The 25,917-nt window shown below is 31.3% G+C and overlaps 1 protein-coding gene across 1 annotated transcript; it reads left to right on the plus strand.

Moving 5' to 3' along the window:
* The first annotated feature begins 16,693 nt into the window (after positions 1-16,693).
* On the plus strand, positions 16,694-25,190 carry zbtb43 (zinc finger and BTB domain containing 43). Its single transcript, XM_051110139.1, has 2 exons — positions 16,694-16,779; positions 19,963-25,190. The coding sequence occupies exon 2, from the start codon at positions 19,985-19,987 to the stop codon at positions 21,251-21,253; it is 1,269 nt and encodes a 422-aa protein (XP_050966096.1). The 5' UTR covers positions 16,694-16,779; positions 19,963-19,984; the 3' UTR covers positions 21,254-25,190.
* Positions 25,191-25,917: the final 727 nt, after the last annotated feature.

Genomic DNA, 25,917 nt, shown 5'->3' on the forward strand with positions numbered 1-25,917 from the left:
GTTCTCAAATCTCCTATTATTCAGAACAGAATATAAAAATATGAATAAATGTATATTTCTATGTATATTTTTTACATAAAACTTTGTTTTGGGTTTGAAGTGTTTGATTGCCCTCAAATATCTTGTTAGTTTCAGAACATTTTTAGCACAGTGATTTAAAAAAAAAAAAAAAAAACCAAAACCCTGAACTGTTTTTATTATCTAAAATAAAATAAAATAAAATAAAATAATATAAAATAAAATAAAATAAATTAGTTAAAGCAAAACATTCATGTTTTTGTATTGATTGTTCTGAGCATCAAAAGGATGTCTTTATTTAAATTATTATACATTTTTGTCATATTATTATATTTATAGTATTTTAAATATTTATTATTTATTTGTAGCTTATTTTAATTAATATATATTTGCTTATTGTTATATTATTTTAAATAAACTATTATTTATTTATTTATTGTATTTTATTTTTTGTGTGTAACAGTTGTCAGATAAAACTAGATAAAACAGTTTAATTGAATATATTTTAATGTAATTTAATATTCACGCATTAAACATTATCTCAAACATTATTTTAGTTATTTTAGTTCACTGAGATACTATTTTTATTTTATCTTTTCATTTTAATTTCTTAAAATGTGTTAATTTTATTTTTTATTTTTTATGTTTTTTTTTTAAACATTCAAAGGAACAGGAAAGTTTATGGAATAAATATTGTTTAATTAAATAAATAATATTTATTTAAGCACTTTTTAATTTTTTTTCTGTCTTTTTTTCATTAAAAGCTTTTGAAAAGATAAGAAGGTTCACTTAAAAAATGGCTAATTCATTTAACCTATTTTATTTTATTTTATTTTATTTTATTTTATTTATTTTTTTTTTTTTTTACTTTAATTTAATCATTTTTTTTTGTGTGTGTAAGAGCTGTGAACTGACTAGATAAAACTGTTTAATCGAATATATTTTTTTAATTTAATTTAATTTAATATTCATGCATTAACTATTTAACCATCTTATACAACTTTTTTTTCATTTTAATTTCTTAAAATCTATTCATTTTCTTTATTTTATTTTTGATTGTTTTATTTTTGTTTTATTTTTTCTTTAAAAACATTCAAAGGGCCAGGAAAGTTCCCTTTAAACATCACCTAATTTGCTTTGCGTTGTGTTTTGGGAATTTTTTTTTTTTTGTTGTTGTATTTAAAATATAAATAAATAAATAAATAAATAAATATATATGCATTTTATTTGTTTTACATTTAGTTATTTTAGTACAGTAAAATAAAATACATGAAAATGAGAAATGTTGCATTAAAAACCAGATGAAAAAAGTTTTTTTCTGTTTTCTTATTTCAGTTAATGTTTATTTTATGTAAATTATGTGTAGTTTAAGTAAAGTGTTTTATGGTTTTAGTTTTAGTAATAACCCTCATATATGTATAATTTTATTCTATTGTATTTCTGCAAATTTTTCTTATTGAAACTTTAATTTTACCTAAGAAATTTGTTATGGCTTAGTAAAAAAAACCCTCATCTGTTTTTTTTTTTTTTTTTTGTCACTCGTTTTTAACATCCAACAGGTAAAAATATGTTGATCGCTTAAAGTAATGTTGCGCATTGAGTTACAATACTCACAAAATGAATCCGAACCGAATGATAAAATGATTAAAAAAATACCTAAATGTGTGACTATTAGCCTCTTTAGGAAGAGTTTGCTTTTATTTTTTTTCCACCTCTACACGGACTTTAGCAACTTTCATGAGTTACTTTGTTTGGTTGCTGTTTGACTGACGGAAAAATTGAACCGTGAAATCAATAAGGGTTCATAGGCCACTGGATGACATTATCGAAAAGCAAGCGTTCTGCCAACGATAACGCAGGGAAACGGGCAGAACGTCTAACTTGTGTGAGTTTCATTAATTCTCAGAGTTCAGCAGCAGAATATCAATAGGCACGTGAGAGGTGCGGACGGTTCAATCAGGCGCTCTTCAGGGGAAAGATCAGCAGAAAACTTATTAACAACGATTTGTGGAGGAAAAACTGTTGTGAATTCTTATGAAATCGGCCAACCTTTCCCAAATACGCACAAAGGCCACGCCGCAATACCGAACTAATTTTTCACTTAAGGCACTTGTGAGTCAAGCCGGCAAAGGTCGCCTCCCAAGGCAGCGCAGAAGAATGAAGACATTAAATGTGCTCTATGTATTGATTGGTTTGTTATTAGTTGGGGAGAGAGGAGAAGAATCAAGGCAGAAAACCTGTGTGATGAACACCTGAGGTCTAAAGAGCACATTCGCCAATAAAAGGAGGATTTGGATCCGGAGGTGGAAAAACAACTGTTGACTGTTGATACTCAACTCAACGTGGAGGAGTAAGACACCTACAGACAAACTCTGATCATAGTGCTTTCTGAATGGCTGTGTGATACTGGGCTGTGCACTTCCATTCATTTCTATTGTTGTGGTTTCATCTGTTTCAGATAAACCAGGCTCTGAAAGGAACGTAAAGCAAAGGTGAATACTGTCCTCCTAAGTGGCTGATTTTGGGGCAGAATAAGATGCAAGGTGGGAAAAAGCATGTTTGGAGGTAGATATGGGAAATTATTTAATACTAGACCTGACACTTTCCATAAAAGCAAGTTAAATTGTTTTAAAGTTTTCTGCATTTTTGCTCTGGAAAGCACCACTCATATACCTTTCTTTCTTTCTTTCTTTCTTTCTTTCTTTCTTTCTTTCTTTCTTTCTTTTCTCTTTTCTTTTCTTTTCTTTTTTCATGATATCTTTTTATTAATATTTGAAATAGTTTTTGCTTTTATATATTTTTAATATTTTCTGTTTTCATTTTATATATATATATATATATATATATATATATTTACACACACACACATTAATGTTTTTGTATTAATTGTTCTGAGCATCGAAGGAGCATCAAATTTATTTAAATTTATTTATATTGTTCCTTTTATATTTTTAATATATTTTATCATATTATTTTATTTATAGTATTAGAATTTTTTTTTTTACCTTATTATTAATTATATATTTTTACTTATTTCCTTTTACTTATTTTTCTATTACTTATCATTTTATATAAACTATTATTTATTCATTTATTGTATTTTATTTTTTGTATGTAAGAGTTGTCAACTGACTAGATAAAACAGTTTAATTGAATATATTTTAAATTAATATTCATGCATTAACTATTTAACCATCTCAAACATTATTTTAGTTATTTTTGTTCACTGAGATACTATTATAGGTTTAATTAATATTTATTTTTATTTTTTTCTGTTTTCATTAAAAAAAATTAAAATGCGTCTATTTCATTTATTTTATTTTTTATTATTTTATTTAATTTAAAAAAAACATTCAAATGGACACAAATGGTTCCCTTTAAAAATCACCTAATTTATTTAATCACGTTTTAATTTTTTTTTCTGTCTGTCTGTCTGTAATTATTATAATTATTACTGTAATTATTTATAATATAATAATATTTATTATGTATAATGTTTATAATTAATATTATTATTATTATTATTATTATTATATAATTGAAATATTTATTCTTGTGATGGCAAACACACACATTTAATGTGGCAATTGTAAAAAAATATTTTTGTAGTATTTTAGTGTAGTATATTATATATGCCTCCCATTTCAACAAAGTCTTTTAAGTTATTTATTAACTTAAGAGACATAAAAAAGGAATTCGGAAAACCAAATGAAAGATTGAGATGATTCCAGGTGAGCTGAGAATGCTGTATGTGAGAGAACGAGAGACAGAAAGCCTGTGGTTTTGTGGTATCAGCATCCACATGGTTTGCATTTCTCCAAATCCCACCAAGAATCTCCTCAGACAGAACAGGTCGACACGGAAATCCAGATGGAGATACTGCAGGGGACAGAGCATGCTGGAACGGGGTCGAATCCAAACTCTTATTAAAACATGCATTATATGCTGCTGGGATTATTGCAAGCTTGGATCAAGGAGACATTCTTTTGTTTGAGGAGCAGAAATGCAGATAAAAGATAATGTTTGAGACGGATTTATGACTGATAACTTAGTCAAGGATGGATATTGCTTTTGTAAACAAATGTATGTAACCTGGTCCAAAAGGAAAATGTGTCATTTAAAGTGTTATTTTATTAGCTAAAACATATCCACGTAGTATGCCTGAATCCTAATATGCTAAAGTCTTTTTTCCCAGTTCTAGGCTGATGTCCATGACAGCACTGGCCTCCCGACCTCCTCATCCTCAACTAAAGCTCCTGCTTAATTCAATTAAACTCGTAACTGCGTGGTGAGTCTGGGTAAATATTATTATAAACTTCATCACCTTCCTACAGTGACAGACATCACCATGTTCACATGAAATGCTCCCGTAGTTTTTACCAAATAACAAGAATGTTCAATTCAAACCTTAAAAACTTCACCATCCTGGCCAACAAACACCTGTAACCTGCACAGAATTACAAAAATGTGTATACATATATATTTAGTGTGTGTGTGTGTATACAGAATATATACTACTACTGTTACAACTACTACAATACTAACTATTATTATTAATAATAATATTTATGTTAGTTTTATTTCATTTAAAATTTCATTTCATTTCAAGTAATGACAAATATATATAGTTAGTTAGTTAGTTAGTTATATTGATGCCTAGTTTTTTCCCATATATAACACTAAATATATATTTTAAAAGATACACTTAAGGTATACAATGTAACTAATAAAATATTTAGAGTTTTATTATTATTATTAGTAGTAGTAGTAGTAGTAGTAATATTGTTAAATATAACATTGTGTTAGTGTTATGTTAATTATAATTTAATTATATAAAATAAAATAAAATAATGTTGTTTTTATGAAGTTTATATAACTTTTAATATAATATATATATATATATATATATATATATATATATATATATATATATATATATATATATAAAATAATACACTTAAGGTATACAATTTAACTAATAAAATATTTTAATTTATAATTGAATATATAAATAGAGTTTATATATATATATATATATATATATATATATATATATATATATATATATATATAATTTAAGTTTTTATTATTTTATATTTTAATTTTAGGGGCATTTTATAAAAACACTTAAATAGGCACAACTTTCATTAAATAATGTTTCATTACATATTTTTGTATATAAAGAACCACTTGGCAGTTTCTAGCCTTCCTTATCAAATAAAATAAAATAAAATAAAACAAAACAAAACAAAACAAAACAAAACAAAACAAAACAAAATAAAATAAAATAAAATAAAATAAAATAAAATAAAATAAAATAAAATAAAATAAAATAAAATAAAATAAAATAAAATAATAAATGTATGAAGTCCATATAACTTTTAATATATTATATATTTAAAAAATACACTTAAAATACACAGTGTAACTAATCATGTTTAATTTTCATTTTTGGGGCATTTATTTAAAAACACGTACATACAATAAAGAACCACTCTAGCCTTCCAGCAATACAATTTAAATCAAAACAAATAAATAATTAAATGAATGAATGAATGAATGACTGAATTATTAAATAAATAAAAAATGTTCTATTTATTTAGGTCTATATAATTTTTAATATATTATGCAAGTATGATAATTTTAATAAGGTGATACCAGATTTGCATTTTTTTTTTTTTTTAATTTAAAGTGAAGTCATGATACAAAAATGTTTTGCATTCTAATACAGAAAAAAATTCATTTCGATTTTTTTTCTTTTAACCCCATTCACCTGTGTTCGCTCCCCTTAGTTGTTCTTTTGTTCTCAGGAATAAGCCGTATGTTTGATTTGGTCTGTGTTTCTGACCTGTGATGTATTTCCTGTTGCTCTGCTGGTTTAATGAAAGGTGAATCTTCAGGCCCCTGTCACGTTTGCCTCCACCCGCCGCTGCGCTGGGGGCACAGACAACAATCCCAGGATTCTGTGTGCTTTTGTCCGGAAATAACAGACACAAACCGGGGGTCAGACGCTGAGCTCTGGAATTTAGATGAAAGTCGTGGTCTGCTGCGGCAGGTGGGGATGCTTAGCTTTAATCAAAAGATGATTGCTTTTGTTTGGCTGCTGTTTGACTTCTTGTTTTTCAGTCTTGTGCTTCAGGTCAGACATGGCACGTCTCTGTATGTGCTCCGTTCTGAGACGTGACTCCAGTTCAACAGGTGAACCCGGGATCAGTGTTGCGGTTTCAGATTTAATTTCTTTGTCTTATGGACACTGTACAAAATGCTTGTGATTTTGATATTACATTCAAAACCTGATCATTTGTTACCTTTAAGTTACCGGACAATATGCAGTAGAAAGAAGCATGTCTTTTTAAAGTCAAATATTTAGTAAAGTTCCTTATAATTTGCAATTTACAGTTTTATTTGATATAACAACAATACGCAAACTGCTACAGTAAATTATTATAATATGTGACCCTGGACCACAAAACCAGTCATAAGTAGCATGGGTATACTTGTAGCAGTAGCCAAAAATACATTGCAGTGCATGGTCAAAATGATCTTTTTTTTTTTTTTTTTTAATGCCAAAAATCTAGTAATATGCTTTGCTAAGAACTTCATTTGGACAACTTTAAAGGAGATTTTCTCAGTTTTTTTTTTTTCACCAGATTTTCAAATAGTTGTATCTTAGCCAAATATTGTCATATCCTAACAAACCATATGGAAAGCTTATTTATTCAGCTTTCAGATGTATAAATCTAAATTCTCAAAATCTTAAATCTCAAAATAAACCATTATTACTGATTTTGTGGTACAGAGTCATATATAATATAAAAATATATTTTAATGTGAATGTTTTAATGTTTTGTGGTGAAATTTATGTAAGTCAGAGGCCATTTGTACAGTGTACCTGTTATGTGGTACATATTGATGCTTACAGTAATAAACATTCAAATTTACAGTAATGTTTCTATCGACTACAGCTGCCAGTTTTATTACATAAGTTTAATATTAAATGTTTTCAGTGTTTTCCAAAAAATTATTTCATGTTTTTGAAAGAAGTCTCCTCTTCTCAAAAAGGCTGCATTTATTTGAATAAAGCATAAAACAACAGTAATATTTTGAAATATTATTGCAATTTAACTGTTTTCTATTTAAAAATATTGTAACTTGTAATTTATTCATGTGATGCAAAACTGAATTTTCAGCGTCATTACTCCAGTCTTCAGTGTCACACGATCCTTCAGAAATAATTCTAATAATCATTCTAATTTCTAATGTTAAAAACAGTTGTGCTGCTTCATATTTTTGTGGTAACAGTGCTACATTTTAGTTTTCAGGATTCTTTGATGAATAGGAAGTTAAAAAAAATAACTTTTTTTTTTTTTTTAAATAGAAATCTTTTGTAATAGAAATGTATATATTTTCACTTGCATGATGAGTGCAGCTTTGGTGCTTGGACAAGAAATTGAAAGAGAGGTGAGACCTATTGAAGGGCTTATGGTTTATATCTCACAAACCATGAATTGCTACTTGTTATTGCTAGTGATCATCAAGTGTTTTTAGAGGAAGTGACATTTTCATAATGGGCAAAAGTGTGTATATTGTGTGTGTGTGTGTGTGTGTGGTTTTTTTTTTTCATGTATGTCTCGGTTTTGATTTCCCAGATGAATGTATGTTTCCCAGCGCTGTATCCCATGACCCCAGATCTTCATCTAAGAGATGCATATCCAGTGAGGCCTCTCTAGATCCCAGCAGATGTTCCTGTCTCTAGTCCTCTCGATCCAGGGCTCTCAGGCCCAAATATCTTGGCTAAAGATCTGCTCCAGGTGAACAATGAATTCTAACTATATTTTTGCAAAACTTAAAAAAATAACTTACCTATACATCCAATTCACCGCAGTTTCCAGCTGAAATGAAAACTTGCAACAACTTTACCCTTTTTCCACACAAATTATGCTTATGAGTGCAGACTGTTAGTTAATAAAGGCTAATTTTCCTTGCACCATACTATGTTATTGTCACGCTAGTGTGAATAATAAATGCACAAAGAACAGGATAAATTAAATAGTCTTTAATAAATCCATAAGAGGGTAAATCCACAAACTGGCAGGCAGGAGATAGATGTAGTAGACCAGACAAAGGCAAACTGAACAGGCTTGAACTTAAGTAGGGATGCTAATGAATGACAGACAGGTTGAACTAATCGAAGAGAGAAAGAAACTGGGTCAATTAACACATGAGGGATGAAAACACAACAAAACAGTCCATGGGTGTGACAGTTATGACCTCAAATTGCTTTTTTCATAATTTATAAACTAATACACCAATTTGTAGTAGGCCTAGACGTCACAGTTACGTCACTTGCAGCTGTGCACATACTGGTACATAGAATAAGAGGGAAAAAATATTTTTGTGCCTTTTGATGTCAAAATCAGAATGCAAATCATTTTTATAGAATACTGTCATCAAACACGCCATTTGAAGCTAAACGCAGACGTTTAAACGGACAGACTATGGATGAAAACTGCTATGATTACTCTACTTTTAAAGCATAAATTTAATTTAAACAATAGGTCTACATAATATTCAATGCTGTTCATACACTGTAAAAAATAAAAAAACACAATTTGTTGAGTCAGCTTAAAATAATTTGTTACCCTGCTGCCTTAAAATACGTACTGTATTAGCCCTACAGTTACAGCATGAAATATTATTTAAACCTATTACTATTAACATTTTACATAACATTTATGTATTTTATCTCACAATTCTGTCTTTTTTTCTCGCAAATGCAAGTTTATATCTCCTAATTTGGACTTTATAACTTGATTTATCTCAAAAATGGTGAATTTGTTAATTCTGAGGGAAAAAAAAACAGAAGTGTGAGATATAAACTCCTATTCTGGGCCGAGGGGAAGAGAGAGAATGATGAGTTGTTTTTGCTTTTTAGAAGACAATCTTGGAATTTTGAGAATAAAGTCAGAATTTTGAAATATAAAATCAAATTTACCTTTTTTTATTCTTTCATTCCATGGCTCCGTAGACTGCTACTTGAACCGCCCACAAAACCGCCATCCCTATTTCGGATCCCTATTTTCGGTAAGACTATCCCACCATCTAACGTCAATTTCGTTGAATAACAGTGCCTATCACTGGGTGACAAGCTCTTGTAATATGCAGAGAACATTTTGAAAATGACATCTAATCAATATAATCTATAATCTTTTTAAATCTAACTATTTTGTACCGTATCCCTGTAATTGTCTAGCTGTAAAGGCTATCTCTCCATCCCGCATGTTTACAAACCAATATTTGGGCTATAGGCCTACATTTTGCCATTCATATCCCATTATAGTTCCATTTCTGACTTGTTGGCTGACATGTTACGAACCTTGTAAAACACAAATCACAAAATCCATTCAAAGACGCATAGAAACAAGCTAAAACTGCATGACTGCTTAAGCAAATATGTTTTTATCTCACGTTTGCTTTTGCTAATATTGTCAGTTAGATTTAGGGTAGGTATATAGACGATACGTTGTTTTCAAACGCGATAATAGGTTAACCTTTTCGCGCTGAGCGGGCGTTTCAACTGTCACAATATGTACAAAAAGCAACATGTCATGCACTCTTAAAAGTAACAGTTCTTTATATCGTCTATGGTTTCAAAAAGAAACTATAAATTATAGAATGTTTCCATTCAACACACTTTTAAGCACCACTCACTGGACATTTCACTTTGAAAGTGCCATGAAAATAACGGTTCTTTATTGGCATCTATGGTTTCAGATAGAACCTTTAAAAAAATAAAAGATATTCGGATATATGTTCATCTGTTCTGGATAAAATTAAACGTGTTTAGTGCCACATTTCCCTTTGAAAGTCCCATGAAATGTGCAAGTTCCCTTTCAGTTGGTCACGTTCGACGTCTCTGCACATTTACTCACCCCCATGTCATCCAAGGCGTTCATGTCTTTCTTTAGTCGAAAAGAAATGAAGGTTATTGAGGAAAACATTCCAGAATTTTCCTCCATATAGTGGACTTCAATGGGAGCCAACGGGTTAAAGGTCCAAACTGCAGTTTCAACGCAGCTTCAAAGGGCTCTACACAATCCCAGCTGAGGAATAAGGGTCTTATCTAGCAAAATGATCTGTCATTTTCTTAAAACAATAAAAATATATGCTTTTTAACCACAAAAACGCGTCTTGCACTAGCTCTGCGATGCACATGTGCATCTGTATCTGCACACAGTGCGTAATTACGTTGGAAAAGTCACGCATGGTTAGTTCTTCATCCGTGTACTTTAGTTCAAAAAGGTAGGGTAGGGTGAAAAACTCCATCTTATTTTCTCCTCTAACTTCAAAATCGTCCGACATTGTTGTTTTACCTTGTTTTGTAAAGGCTGTTTCGCTTTGTAAACACTGGGTATTTCTGCTTAAAAAGTATATAAATGTAAATTTTTTTTAGCTAGATAAGACCCTTATTCCTTGCCTGGGATTGTGTAGAGCCCTTTGAAGCTGCACTGAAACTGCAATTTGGACCTTCAACCCGTTGACCACCATTGAAGTCCACTACTGTATATGGAGAAAATGTTTGGAATGTTTTTCTTAAAAACCTTAATTTCTTTGCAGCTGAAGAGAGGAAGACATGAACATCTTGGATTACATAGGGGTGAGTAAATTATCAGGAATTTTTTTTTTTCTGGAAGTGAACTAATCCTTTAGGAGTGTTCATACTTGTTTTTTTGCTCCCTGAAAAGTTCTTTGGGGAACCCAAAATGGTTGTCTGACATCACTGCGAAAACTCCCTTTTGAAACTTTTATTTTTATTAGTGCAATATCGTTTTGCAGAAAATGTGACCATGGCACGTTTTTCCAGTGAGCCTGGGCTGGGATTCCTCTCACTGCCCTCACCAAAGCTTCTACAGAATGAAGAAAAAAAGAAAAGTCTTGCCCACAGGTCAGTCTCCTCTTACAGTAGCATTTGTGAAGCTCCAACCTGAACTCTGTGAAGCTCTCGCCAAAGTAGTAGGTTACAATCCAAGTTTCCTCTGTGCCAAAAGCCTCAGAGTTCCTTCATTTCGAAGCTTCCCGAGTTCCCGACCCCAAGCCCATCTCCACCTTGAGCTCACGTGAGACAAGGCTCCCGGGCCTTATCAAACAGGCTTTTGTTCTCCATGGCTTGGCCTGGGTCTCTGAGGATGAGAGATGCAGTTAATACCTAGGGAAGTGGCCCTAATCGCCCGGCGCTATTACTGCGGCCAATATCAGCGGGGATGACAGACTTATTGATTCCAGAGCCGCAGGTGGACACAGGTGACTTCCCCCCTCCACGGCCTCGGGTTTGATCTCCGCTCGGCTGGGCAGGAACAGCTCCGTCTCACCTACGCCGTGGCATGCGGAGTCCATCTCAGACCATTAGCTCCACAACTGAGCTTAAGCCCTCGATTGGACCTGATGACTCCTGAGTGTACAGCTGATTGAGACGTGAACGCAATCTGGGGATTGTCTGCTCGACGTGTCTCTACAAAAGATAAAATTCTTCTGTATATGAGGATTTGAAGGTGCACTATTTGGTGCAATTTTTGTGCTAATTTTGAAAAAACTTTCAAAAAACAGCACAAAAAGTAAAAAAACAAATCCACACTATGATCATCAACATTAATCATCACTTTTGTAATTCTAATATTAAAAAAATGTATAAAACAGTAAACAGGGTTTGTATAGATACTGTAAAATAAAATTTCAGGACTTTCAAGAACTTTTCAAGCACTACTTTTTTTTTATTTTCAAGGACTTCAATCAGAGATCTCACTTATCGAACAATGTCTTCTTTTTCAAATTTTAGAAAAAAAAGGATAAATAGATAAAAAAATACAAAATAAAATCGAAAAATAAAGAGTCAAGCACCTGCAAAGTATGCAAGTATGCATATCAAATGATTTGCGATCCGCTCTCCTAGAATCCGATCTAAAGCAAAAGATTCGAAAACCCGATCCGATTGGAGCGCTTCGAACAGTGAATCATTTTGCGAAGAATGGTTTAACTGACTTGGAGTTCCAAAAATCTAAGTTTCATCCATCATTATGCTTTATAAAATCATTACAATTAGTAATGACGAAATTCGAAAATGAATGGTTCTTTTTCCTTTATCTGGTTTTTGCTAGTGGATCACTTGAACCAAATGATTGAAATAACGGTTCCAGCGTAAATGACTCACTCAATTGATTTGATTCGTCTGTTCCTCTTTTTGATTCTTCAGCCATGCTTACACCACATTGTCAGTACTGCTTTTGGTTTGGCTGGATAGTTTTATGACATTAACTGAAAAAAAAAATGATGAATGAAGTATGATGTGTTTTTTTTTGTCTGAATTTTGCAGGAAAAGATATGTGCTTATTGAAAAAATGAAACACTTATTTCATAGAGACTTTCAAGCACTTTTTAAGTACCTCTTCAGGAATATAGCTATTTTCAAGGATTTTCCAGGCCTAAAATTTCAAAAAGCCAAATTCAAGTACTTCAAGCTCTTTAAGCACATTTTACAAACCCTGAGTAAAGAAAATACATTGAATACTCTCTCTTCCCCAAATAATATGAAACATGTAAAGCATACTAGAAAGTATATGACAGCTTCAGCCACAGGTGTTTCTGATCAAATCACTGTGCAATAGTGCCATGTTAGTATATTAATAGCGATTGAGTTCTGGTTGGTGAAGCAAACCTGAGGATCAGTAGGATCTAGCGTGAGCAGTTTGGGCGACTGTGCACGCTAAGTGTTGGCAAGGTCTCTCTTGAGTTATGCCATGTTTTGTGCTTGACTCGCTGTCTGTCAGTATGGGTGAGATTGCCGGCAGGAATATAATCATACACCATTGTGCTTTCCTGAGATCTATAATGGAAGCCCATTGAGTTTTCTGTCACCGCTGGCCTTGATAGTGTGTCCATCAAAATATTGATTCAGTAGGATATGTAATGGCACATTGATTTTCTGCTGAAGCTGAGGAGTGATGGACAGAAGCCTGTTGGTTTTTCCCGCACGACTCAATCAAACCTCTGGACGCTCATTCTTACAGTTGAGGGAAGGGATTTTTATTGTTTTATGGCTATTGAGCTTCAGAGAAGGTTACAGTTGCTATAAAATTAATCTTTAAACCAACTCTGACAATTGAGAGACAATCTGGCATCCCCGGAGAACTTGTTTATTGCTCATCAGCAGGATTCACTGAAGAATTGACTTTGTCTCAGATGTTTCTTCTAAAATTCCAGAGCAGAAATAAAAACTCTAGGAAGTTTATGTACAGTAAGTGTGGAGTTATAAAATGAGTGTGGATGGCAGCTCAGATTATTAAACTTGGAAATGTTTGAGTTCATACTGGGATCTGATTCAGGGTTGTTATTGTTAATTAAAACTAAAACCATTCTGACATAAAGAAAAAGAAATTATATATGTGTGTGTGTGTGTGTGTGTGTGTGTATATATATATATATATATATATGTGTGTGTATGTATATGTATATGTATATGTATATGTATATATATGTATAGATATGTATATATATATATATTCACACACACAAACATATATATATATATATATATATATATATATATATATATATATATATATATACATATATACATATATACATATACATATACATACAATCAATCAAAAATACTAAACAATAAAAATAACTAAAATTAAGTTAAAAATGATAAAATATGACAATTTGAACAAAAACGAAACTAGTATATTACATTTTTGACAAGCATGAGGTCTCCATTTGTTCATGTAATCTCACTGTTGTCTAAGAGAAAACGTTGTCTTTTTATGTAAATGATATAAGTACCATTCCACAAAGCCACATTAATCGCACAGTTATATATCTGGTGAACATATACTTCCCTCCATAAGTTTGGAAACGCCCTAGAAAAGTGGGGTTTTGGACAACATTTGCATGAATCCTTTTTAATTTGCAATAGTTTTGCACTGATAAAGGACAACACAAACTATGAAAACATATTTTATTACATAAACAGTTTATACATAGAAAAAACTTACATTTTTGATTCATCAAAATATCCAGCATTAGCAGCTATTACAGCTCTGCATAATCTGGGCCTAAATTCGTTGTATTCTAAACTTAACTGGCAATCAATTGTTGAAGATATTAAGGTGTGCTGATCCAAAAATCTTTTAAAAACCTGGGCCAAGTTTACACCAGTAATCAGGCATCACAGCTGGCAAAGGAGCATATCTAACTTTGACATGTATATATTGCCATTATGTAATAAAAATGAAAATGATTATTGCTGATCTTCAGTGATAATGTCAAGCTATTTTAATGTATTTGCACCAAAAAAATGATAAGGATTTATGCTGCTATTGTCCAAAACCACACTTTGCCAGGGGTATTTCCAAACTTTTGGAGGGCAGTGTATATCAACTTAATAAATAGGCACTTTTGTCTTTGTTCCAGAAAGATTCAGTATAGTGGGTATAAGTGAGTAATATACAATGCATTATCAGGTGACTCAATCGTTCTATATCTGAAAGCAAAATGAGTTCAGTTACACTCTGACAGCTGGACGTTTTTATTAGTCAGCATTTATATTTAATAAGAACTGCAGTGATCAAGTCAGCATGGGCAGAGTTGTTCATATTATTCTCAGCTTATTTTACCTGTACAATATAGCTTACTTCACTTTGCAAAATAAGGTGTACTGCCCTTAACATTCCCAGCTAACAAAAATATGTTCTAAGAAATGTTCCCATTAAATGTTATTTCCGAATGAGCTCTGAAGATTGCACAGGGACTTTTTTTTTTTTTTTTTTTTTGTGGTTATGCGAACGTTAATGGAACATTTTGCTACCATGGAAATGATCTCTCAGTCTTCTGAAACAAGTAGCCTAACATATAAAAACAGTACATGAAGTCAAGACAAGTCTTAAAAAAAAAAAAAAAAAAAAAAAAAAAAACTTTGAATGAACGTTCTATCAGCATAAGAACGTTTCTTCAGAACTTTACCAGAAGGTTCTGAGAACGCTTTTTAATTAGTTGGAAACATGCATGTAGAAAAAAATATATATCTCTACATGCATAACAAAGCCTTTTTATATACAGCAAACTTCACCTGCTAGTATTTCTTCTTCTATTTATAGTTGTCATCACTCTTCAAACTCCCGTATTATATAGACAGACGGATGAAATGATGGACAGATGCTTTTTGTGCATCACAGAGAACAAAACTCAGTCCCAGTCTGGCCCACCTGGAGAATCTGGATCCTCTGATCTTTGCAGCTGTAGCGGTGAGCGACAGCTCGACAGGAATGACTGATCAAGCGTTCAGCTCTACACGACAAAGACTCTCTTCATCACACAGAACAACTGCAACAGCATTCTCTTTGATAGCGGAAATGTTTCATACTGCTATTTCAATTAAAATTAAATAGATTAAGTTGAATTAAATTAAACTGATCATACATTTAAGAATCTGCTCTTCTTTTACACTGAAAATACAGCTCACTTTTGGGCCAGAGTATCTGTTGATGTAGGCCTAATGTTGAGCTTATCCTGTAGCGCCACCTGCTGAGTATTTTTAAAATTACATTTTTAATTAATTAATTATTATTATTATTATTATTATTATTATTATTATTATTATTATTATTATTTAAATTAAGACAACAGGAATATGTTAAAAATGAATTAAATAGCACCACAAGGCTTGTTATGGTTGATATTACAAGGATATCATTAGTGAAGCTTCAGAGGAGGAAAAAAAAGTGAAGCTTTTTCTTGTACCAGATTATTGCTAACGTTTAAGTAATTTTTAAAATAAGTTGGAAAAAAATAAATTATTAATTATAAATTATGTTGTGTTATTGTTATATATATTGATACTGTGCCAGTATTATGTCCATGACCACAGTTTTCGGGGTATTATTTTTTATTTTATTTTATTTTATTTTATTTTATTTTATTTATTTATTTTATTTTATTTTTCGCACCTCTTTTGTGTTTTTAAAATTAAATTAAATTAAAATTTAGTTCTTGACCCCTTTTGTGTTATTTTTTATTTTATTTTATTTTATCTTGTTTTATTTTATTTATTTCTCACACCACCTTTGTGTTTTTAATTAAATTTAATTTGACCCCTTTTAATTTTTTTTTCATTTTATTTCTTGCACCTCTTTTGTGTGTGTGTTTTTTTTAATTTGTTTAAATTTAAGTTTATTTGTTGACCCCTTTTGTGTTATTTTATTTTATTTTTTATGATGTTATTTTATTTCTCACACCTCTTATGTTGTTTAATTTAATGTAATTTAAATTGTTCTTGACTCCTTTTATTTTATTTTTTGTTGTTGTATATTTTTTATTTTATTTCTCGTACCTCTTTTGCGCTTTTTAAATTTAAATTAATTTAAATTTAGTTCTTCGCTTTTATTTTTTGTTTTATTATATTTTATTTTTCCCACCTCTTTTGTGTGTTTTTTTTTAATTTAATTTAAATGTAGTTCTTGACCCCATTTATTTTGTTTTATTTTATTTATCACACCTCTTTTGTGCCGTTGTTTTTGTTATGTAGTACAGCTGCGCTGAAAAAAAGTCAACCTGGCACCCAGCGGAAAGTAGGCGTGTTTGTTTACATTTCTTCCTGCGCCACGCGACTGTGCGTGATGACGTAAGTTGTTACGCAGCGCTCTGGCTCTCGGAAGAGAGGAGGCAGGTTAGCTTTCAGAAAACCGGACTAAAATGATGCAGAAAACGGTAAGACGGAATTTTTTATTATATCGCGAGTGAGGTAGAAAACTACTAATATTTACGCGTCTCCTTCATGAACAACAATGTCTCTGTCGCCTGTTAACATCCATAAAGTCTCTTGATATGCTAGCTAGCAGTATAGCAGGTTAGCCTGATCTCTGATGTGAATTTTGACAGTTTAGTAGTTTGGAAATAAGTAGTTTCCTTCGACGACCAACAAAGATCTGTTTTTAAGATTATTTAGTCATTATTTCCGTGTGGATGATTTTAGCGCCAGAAATTATGTCTGTGTGTTTTTATAATCTCTTGTACTTGCAGTTCTCACTTGAATCTCACCATATGACATCTACAATTCCTTACAAAAATGTCGCCATGGAAACCATAGTTACCGCCAAAAAATACTGTGGTTACTATATGTAGTTATTGTTGCCACTGTAAAATCTCGATAAGGTACAATTTACCTCCTGCAATCAGTGTAAAAGGCTTTTGGAATCTTTCTGATGTTCACTATATAGTGACTATAGTGGTACTATTGTGGTATTAGTTTATTAGTTACCTGATAAGATCCATTATAGATTTGTTGTTGTTTATTACAATAAATAAATACTGTACAGTATGTAAATAATTGTACTATTGTTGTTGTATTTCTTTAAAGTTCTGTTTGGTTTTAATTTAAATATTCTTAAAACAAACATTGTAAAAGAGTAAAATGACTGTGAACTGAATCAGCTCAAAAATACTATGAAATAAAAATATTTACATAACATCATTGCATAAACAACAGCAGACGTGTGATTTTCCTGCTTCACACATAGGTAACGCTGCTATAAATATTATATTAATATTTGCCATATTGGCGAAAGTGAAATATTGGTACCAAAATACAGAGTTTGACCGATAATGAAGCTTACTTGTTTTGCTATGCTTACTGCACAATCATACTATTATTTTGCAAACTGTTTGTACTAAAGTAACACAAAATGTTCAAATCAAACATGGAAAATGACTTAAAGTGAATAAAACCATGAAATGACATAGGAATGAATATAAATATTTACATAATGTAAATACACAAACAACAACACACATGTGCTTTTTCTTCAACACAGGTAACATTGGGATAAATCTTAGATTGCATACAGTTGAGGTCAAAAGTTTACACACTTAGTTATTTTACCAAAATAAGAGGGATAATACAAAATGCATTTTATTTTTATCTAGTACTGACCTGAATAACATATTTCACATAAAAGACATTTACATAAAAAAATAGTCCCCTGTTTGTACTGAACATTTAAACTGCCCGCTACTCTTCAGAAAAATCCTTCAGGTCCCACAAATTCTTTGGTTTTTTAGCATTTTTTGTATATGAACCCTTTCCAACATTGACTGTATGATTTTGAGATCCATCTTTATGCAACTATTACAGAAGGTTCAAACAATCACTGATGCTCCAGAAGGAAAACATGATGCATTAAGAGCCGGGGTGTGAAAACTTTTGGAATTTGAAGATCAGGGTAAATTTCATGCAAACATGCAAGTATCTTCTGCAGCTTCTGAAGGGCAGAACTAAATGGAAAAAAATATGATATTTAGGCAAAATAAGAAAAATTTACACATCTTCATTCTGTTCAAAAGTTTTCACCCCTGGCACTTAATGCATGTTTTTTTTCCTTCTGGAACATCAGTGAGCGTTTGAACCTTCTGTAATAGTTGCATATGAGTCCCTCAGTTGTCCTCAGTGTGAAAAGATGGATCTCAAAATCATACAGTCATTGTTGGAAAGAATACACTAAAATGCTGAAAAACCAAAGCATTTGTGGGACCTGAAGGTTTTTTCTGAAGAACCACAGGCAGTTTCACTGTTCAGGACAAACAAGGGACTCGTGAACAACTATCACTAAACAAAAACACAGCTGTGGATCATTCAGGTAACAACACAGTATTAAGAATCAAATGTTTGTAAACTTTTGAACAGGGTCATTTTTAAAAATTGAACTATTATTTTCTCTTGTGGACTATATGTAAACATCTTCTATGTGAAATAACTTATTCAGGTCAGTACTAAATAAACAATAACATGCATTTTGTATGATCCGTCTTATTTTGACACAATTATTACAATTTCACAGATTCTGCAAGGTTTATGTAAACTTTTGACCTCAACTTTATATTAATAGTTGCTGTGTTGCATTAATATATATATATATATATATATATATATATATATATGAAGATGAAGATGTGTAGATTTTTCTTATTTTGCCTAAATATCATATTTTTTCCATTTAGTACTGCCCTTCAGAAGCTGCAGAAGACACTTGCATGTTTGCATGAAATTTACCCTGATCTTCAAATTCCAAAAGTTTTCACACCCCAGCTCTTAATGCATAAATAAGCTTTATTGTTCAGCCAAACTCATACTAATATATATACATATATATATATATATATATATATATATATATATATAAAAAAAAATATATATATATATATATATATATATATATATATTTATATTAGTATGAGTTTGGCCGAACAATAAAAAGCTTATTTATTTTGCTGTCTTGACGACACAGTTTTACAATCATTTGCTAACTTGTCAAAAATGAGACATTGGAAATGCTTGACATTACTGTGAATTGGATAAGCTAAACAATACCATGAAATGCAGGCTGAATACAAAAGGGAAAAAATTACATAACATAAATGCATAAATAATAGCAGAGGTGTGATGTTCCTGCTTAACACATAGATAACACTTGAATAAATGTTATATGCTATATTACAAAATAATATACTGGCTCCAAAGTAGTTTGACCATACAATAAAGCTTTTTTTCTTTTGCTTGTGCACAATTATATGATCATTTGCAAACTGTTGATTGTACAAAAGCAACAAAATGTTCTTAATCAAACACTGAAAACGATTAAAACTACTGTGAACTGAATAATAATACCATGAAATGACATAGGAAATATTTACATAAAATAAATGCATGAACAACAACAGACATATGATTTTTCTGCTTGTACACCTAGATAACACTGGCATACATATTAATATTTGCTCTATTACAAAGTGAGTGAATTTGAAGCTTATTTATTTTGCTTTCCATTTGTGTTTGCATGTAGCATGTTTTTTTATCCTTTTTAACTAGCACACTAATCTACCCTTCTTTTTTCTTAGAGTGTTTAGATTGTACGCAACCATGGAGACTGATGCAAACTCCTTCCATGTGGAGTTCCCGGATTTTTCCTGCTCGCTCCTGAAGAAGCTGAACCAGCAGCGGCAGAGAGGGCAGCTGTGCGACCTCATCGTGTCCATCGGCGGCCATCAGTTTCGCGCCCACCGCGCGGTTCTGGCCGCCAGCTCTCCGTACTTCTGCGATCAGGTGCTGCTGAAGAACAGCGCCCGTGTGGTGTTGCCGGACGTCATGCATCCTTGCGTTTTCGAGCAGCTCTTGTTGTCGTGCTACACGGGAGGGCTTTCGGTGCCATCCGGAGAGGTGGTTTCCTTCTTAACAGCTGCGAGCTTCCTGCAAATGTGGCACGTGGTGGACAAATGCACTGAGCTTTTGGAAGTAGGGAATAAGAAAAAACGAATCGACAGTGGAGCATCTCCAAAAGGTGATGGTTATGCCACTGATAATGATGATGCCAGTCAGACTGCAGGTCAAGGGGAAGATCTAGCCGATCTAGATTCTGCTTTAGGGCAAGGAATGTTAGAAAGCGCCGGTTGTTCTTCGCCAGATGATCCGAGCAGCGAAAATGGCTCGGATGCAATGGAAAACCAATGCTCTAGACCGGCCTATGTGCCACCGAGCATAATGGGGCACAGAAAGAAGGTGCAAATAAAATCAGAAAGGCAGACTCGAGATGCTTGCGGTGGCTTGTTTGGTGCTGAACACACCGTGAACGATTCAGATGAAAACTCTCACAATCCAAACATAGCAGAGGATTGTTTTGATGAGAAACTAGTGGAGTGCTTAGATCGAGATTGCTCCTATGAAGAGCCGTTAGACTTCTACGGGACCTCCATGGAGGGCTTTTCGCAAGCTGTGGATGAGCTTTCCAACCCGGCATCTAAGGATAAACTTCAGGCTGAAGGAGGTACGGATGTTTCTAAAGACGAGGCGCCTGTTGACAGCGGCTTAAAGGAGCAGACCTCTCACTCGGGATTCGCTTCGGTGGTTTACAAGCTCTATCCGTGTCAGTGTGGCAAAAGTTTCACGCATAAAAGCCAGAGGGACCGGCACATGAGCATGCATCTGGGTCTGAGGCCGTTCGGTTGCGCCGTTTGCGGCAAAAGCTTTAAAATGAAGCATCATCTTGTGGGCCACATGAAGATCCACACGGGCATTAAACCCTACGAGTGCAGCCTGTGCTCGAAACGCTTCATGTGGAGAGACAGCTTCAACCGACATACCTCCACATGCGCAAGGGCCCATCAGACCCGACGGGCCTCTCAGATCTGTTAGGGTTCATGCAGGATCCTTGTAGGAACGTTTAAGAAACCTCAGCATGGAAGCATCCAGAATGCCAAATTAGCCAGTGTATAAACTTAAAGTAGGATCATTTTAAACAAACACCTCAAATTTGAACAGAGGCCTTCTGTTCAATTTATTTGTTCAGGTTTGAACTACAGGTCAAAAGTTTTGAATAATTATATTTTTTAATGTCTTTGAATTTGAAAGAATTCATTTTATGCTCAGCAAGGCTGCATTTATTTGATTAGAAATACAGTAAAAACAGTAAAATTGTGAAATATTATTATGGTTCAAAATAACTGTTTTCTGTGTGAGTATATTGTAAAATGTCATTTATTTCTGCAACGCAAAACTGAATTTTTAGCATCATTACTCTACTCTTCAGTGTCACATGATCCTTCAGAAATCATTCTAAGTACCATTTCTTATTATTGTCAATGCTGAAAACAGTTATGCTGCCTCATGTTTTTGTGGAAACCATGATATATTACCATTAAAATTTTGTAATGTTATTACAAATAACAGTAAAATTGTGAAATATTATTACAGTTTTAAAAAACTGTTTTCTATTTGAATTTATTTTAAAATGTAACTTATTCCTGTCATGCAAAGCTAAATTTTCAGTATCATTACTCCAGTCTTCAGAAATCATTTCTGATTATTATCAATGTTGGTAACAGTTGTCTACTTCATATTTTTGTGGAAACAGTGATGCATTACCATTACCATTTTTTTTTTAATTGATATTAATACTTTTATTCAACAAGGATGCATTAAATTGATCAAAAGAGACAGTAAAGACGTTTACAATGTTACAGAGGATTTTTATTTCAAATAAATGCTTTGAACTTTCTGTTAATTAAAGAATCTAGAAAATGCAATATGGTTTCCACAACATTTATAATAATGCCATTATTAATAATTGAGCACCAGTAATAACTGATGATAATTGAGCTGCAAATCAGCATATTCCAATGATTTCTAAAGGATCATGTGACACTGTTTGGAGTAATGATGCTGAAAATTCAGCTTTGCATCACAGAAATAAATTACATTTTATAATATATTCACATGGAAAAGGTATTTTAAATTGTAATAATATTTCATAATATTTCTGTTTTTACTGTATTTTTAATGAAATAAATGCAGCCTTGGTGAGCAGAAGAGATGACTTTAAATCACATTTAAAAAAATATTAATTATTCCAAACTTTTGACTGGCAGTCTCTCCTCATGGAATGATGTAAAGTCATCATGAAGTCAAAAATGTCTTTTCTTAATAGATGTTATAATAGTAAAATGCCTCAGATGTCTCAGAATGATTAGTATATCTAAAGGACAAAAATATGACCACATTCTACCCAAGAGCCTTGAATGCAGTCATAATATTCAGGTTTAAAGACTCACTAAGCGCTTTGGAGTTTTAACAAGGTTTATCTTATGTAAATAGAAATATTTCCCAGTGCAGCATTATGCTGGATTTTATTGGCTGTAGTTGAGCTGGATTGTGTTTGGCATTAACTCTATTGCAAATCTCTGTAGCTAGAGCGTTTCCAACAGGATTTGACAGAGAACGGCGCTTGTTTCAGCTGCTAATCTGTTCTAATCCATTTTATGCTCTAAAAGTCAACAGATTTATTAGGAGGATTTTGAAAGGGAAAAAGTCAAATAAAATCTAACATAATGCTGCGTAAATGGCATTGACATTTTCATCTCCTTCTGCAAACAGTGTTCTTATGTGATGTTCATTTTGTCAGATGTTTTTATAATGTGCCATAATTGTAAAATATTATAAATGTCATCTCTATATGGGTGAATCTTTCGAAAAACATGTCCAGGTTATACTTCACACACGCACAAAAAAATGCAAAAATGTTTTAGAAAAATTATATTTTGCATAAAGACATTGAATCCTCCTTTAGCACATTTATTATTATAATTAGTTTTAATGTTGTTTGTTTGTAATTCTCAGTATTTTAAATGGGGTTTCTCGTTATAATCTTGTTACTGTAATACAGTATTTTGAGTCATTCTTTTTTATTAATATTTCTTTTAAATGATAGGCTTTATTTTCTTTATGCAAAATATAACTTTATATTGCCAAATATACTAGATTTTAAATGTTTTATAAAAAAGTCTCTTCTGCTCACCAAGCAGATCAAAAGTACAGTAGCAACAGTAAAATTGTGAAATATTTTTTACTATTTAAAATAACTAATTTTAGTTTTCTAAATGAATATATTTTAAAATGTAATTTATTCCTGTGATCAAATCTGAATTTCTGAACAATTCTACTCAGCTGTTTTCAACATAATAATAATAATAATAATAATAATGAATGTTTTTTGTGTAGCAAATAAGAATATTAGAATGATTTCTGAAGGATCATGTGACTCGAGTAATGATGCTAAAAATTCAGCTTTGAAATCACAGGAATAAATTTCATTTTAAAATATATTCAAATAGAAAACAATTATTTTAAATAGTTTAAACTTTTCCTGTTTTGCTGTATTTTGGATCAAATAAATTCAGAGTTGGTGAGTAGAAGAGACTTTTTAAAAAACATTAAAAACCTTTTGACTGGTAGTGTGTAATGCATTTCTTTTCATTTTTGTGGTGAAATATGACCAGGACATGTTCTTGATGGGTTTTTAAAATTCATCTGTGTTTACAGTATTGAATTTAAGTGGATTTAAGAGAGGAATATCAAAGCACAGCCACCTGTAAATATCAAATATCAATGAAATGAAACAGAGAGCACATCTTTATTGTTTTACTTCACAAAGACATTTCATGCAAACATCAAAAGAGCACAAAAAGCAAACTATGAAAGGGCTGTAAAACTCTTGTATAAAAGCAGCTGGGTGTTTACTTGTATTATTTTCTGAATTTAATGTACATAATGTGCCATGAATGGATGGTTGGGTGTCTGGCTTTCAGTAGTTTGCCATTACGGTCCGTTTGTGAATTAACTTCAAACCTCTGTTACAACAGTACCTCAGATGCTGTGGTATTTAGTAGTTTAAGATGGTGCATGGAATTTAAACAGTGCTTAATTAGAATAAAATGTAAACTAATTTTATTATAGTTTTAGATCAAATAAATAGGGCTTTTCTTAGAATATTGAATTATACCTGAAAGTGTTGTAAGCTAATATAACACTCTAAAGAAGATTTCAAATATGTTGTTTTGGCAGTTGCCAAATATTGGTAAATTGTAGTATGTAAATAGTGTTTGAATTCTGTTTTATAATTATGAATGTGTAAATTTCTATATGCCTCAAACAGAACAAACAACTGACAATCATGTAGGCAGAAACAGAACATGTGAAAGTTAAGTCATCAGTACCGTTAAAAATCACCTCTCAGAAGTCAGAATATATTTATGGAAAATAAATTCAACCATGTATTAATTATATATATTTCCATTCTTTGTCTTTTTTTTTCAATAAATGTTGAAATAATTTAATACATGTATATGTATATGTATCTTATAATGTAATCTGGTAAAATATATATAAATATATATGTTGATTTGTTACAGAAACTTTCTGTTTTGTTTTTTAAATTGGAAGCGGTTATATAAAAATGTCTATTCTCAAGTGACCAAATTTTCTTAATTGACAGGCAGAGCTTTAGGATGTTGGACGGATCACTACCTCAACAGGACTGTCGTAATACGATCTGTTTATCAGCAAACGTTTCTTTCCGGACGTCTCCATTTCCCACTTACACTTCTGTTGTGTTTTCTTCTTATAGAAGAACTTTGTGAAGCTTTGTGAGATTTGTACAAAAATGTGTTTAGCAATAAATGTTTTATTTGTACTGGAGATCCTGTTTTGTTGCATTAAGAACAATGTATATTTTGTGTTCGACTTGCAATGACTTTTTAATTCCAGGTTTCAGGCAGTAGATGGCAGTATCAACTCACCTAATTGTCTCTGTGCTCAACTATTATAATTATGAAAGCATATTTAAGGTAATTTGCTTCCATGTATATATTATTATATTATATATATGTATATTTTTAATTGAATAAATCTTTTATATACAAATACATTTATATAAATTATATTAATATATATTTATTTTTATTTATATTTAATTATTTTATGTATTGTCTTCTTTTCAGTTGTTTGCTTTTAGCAGATGCTTTTACAAAAGTTACAATATATAATTAAAGAAATATTAATTAAAATGTATATACATAATTTATATGAATTAATTTATATGTAAATAAATTCTAATTGAATAAAAATGTATTTATATAATTTAATTTATATAAATTAATATATATATATTTTATTTATATTTAATTATTTTATGCATTGTCTTCTTTTCAGTTGTATATGTATGTATATATATATATATATATATATATATTTTTAATTTACAAAAAAAGGGATATAAATTAATTTATATAAATTAAACCATAAAATAAAAAATATATTATATATATATATATATATATATATATATATACACACCCACAAATTCTTAATAGTACATAATAATAATAATAATAATAATCAAATTAAATAAAATCAAACTAAATTAATGAATAAAAAATAAAAACAAAAAATCGCATAAATACTTAAATCCAGAAAATCTTTTGCTTTTGTCTTTAAAGAGTGTCTGGCGTTAACATACTGACTTA

The sequence above is a fragment of the Labeo rohita genome, chromosome 5 (genome assembly GCF_022985175.1).
Source record: "Labeo rohita strain BAU-BD-2019 chromosome 5, IGBB_LRoh.1.0, whole genome shotgun sequence".
Taxonomy (NCBI): Eukaryota; Metazoa; Chordata; class Actinopteri; order Cypriniformes; family Cyprinidae; genus Labeo; species Labeo rohita.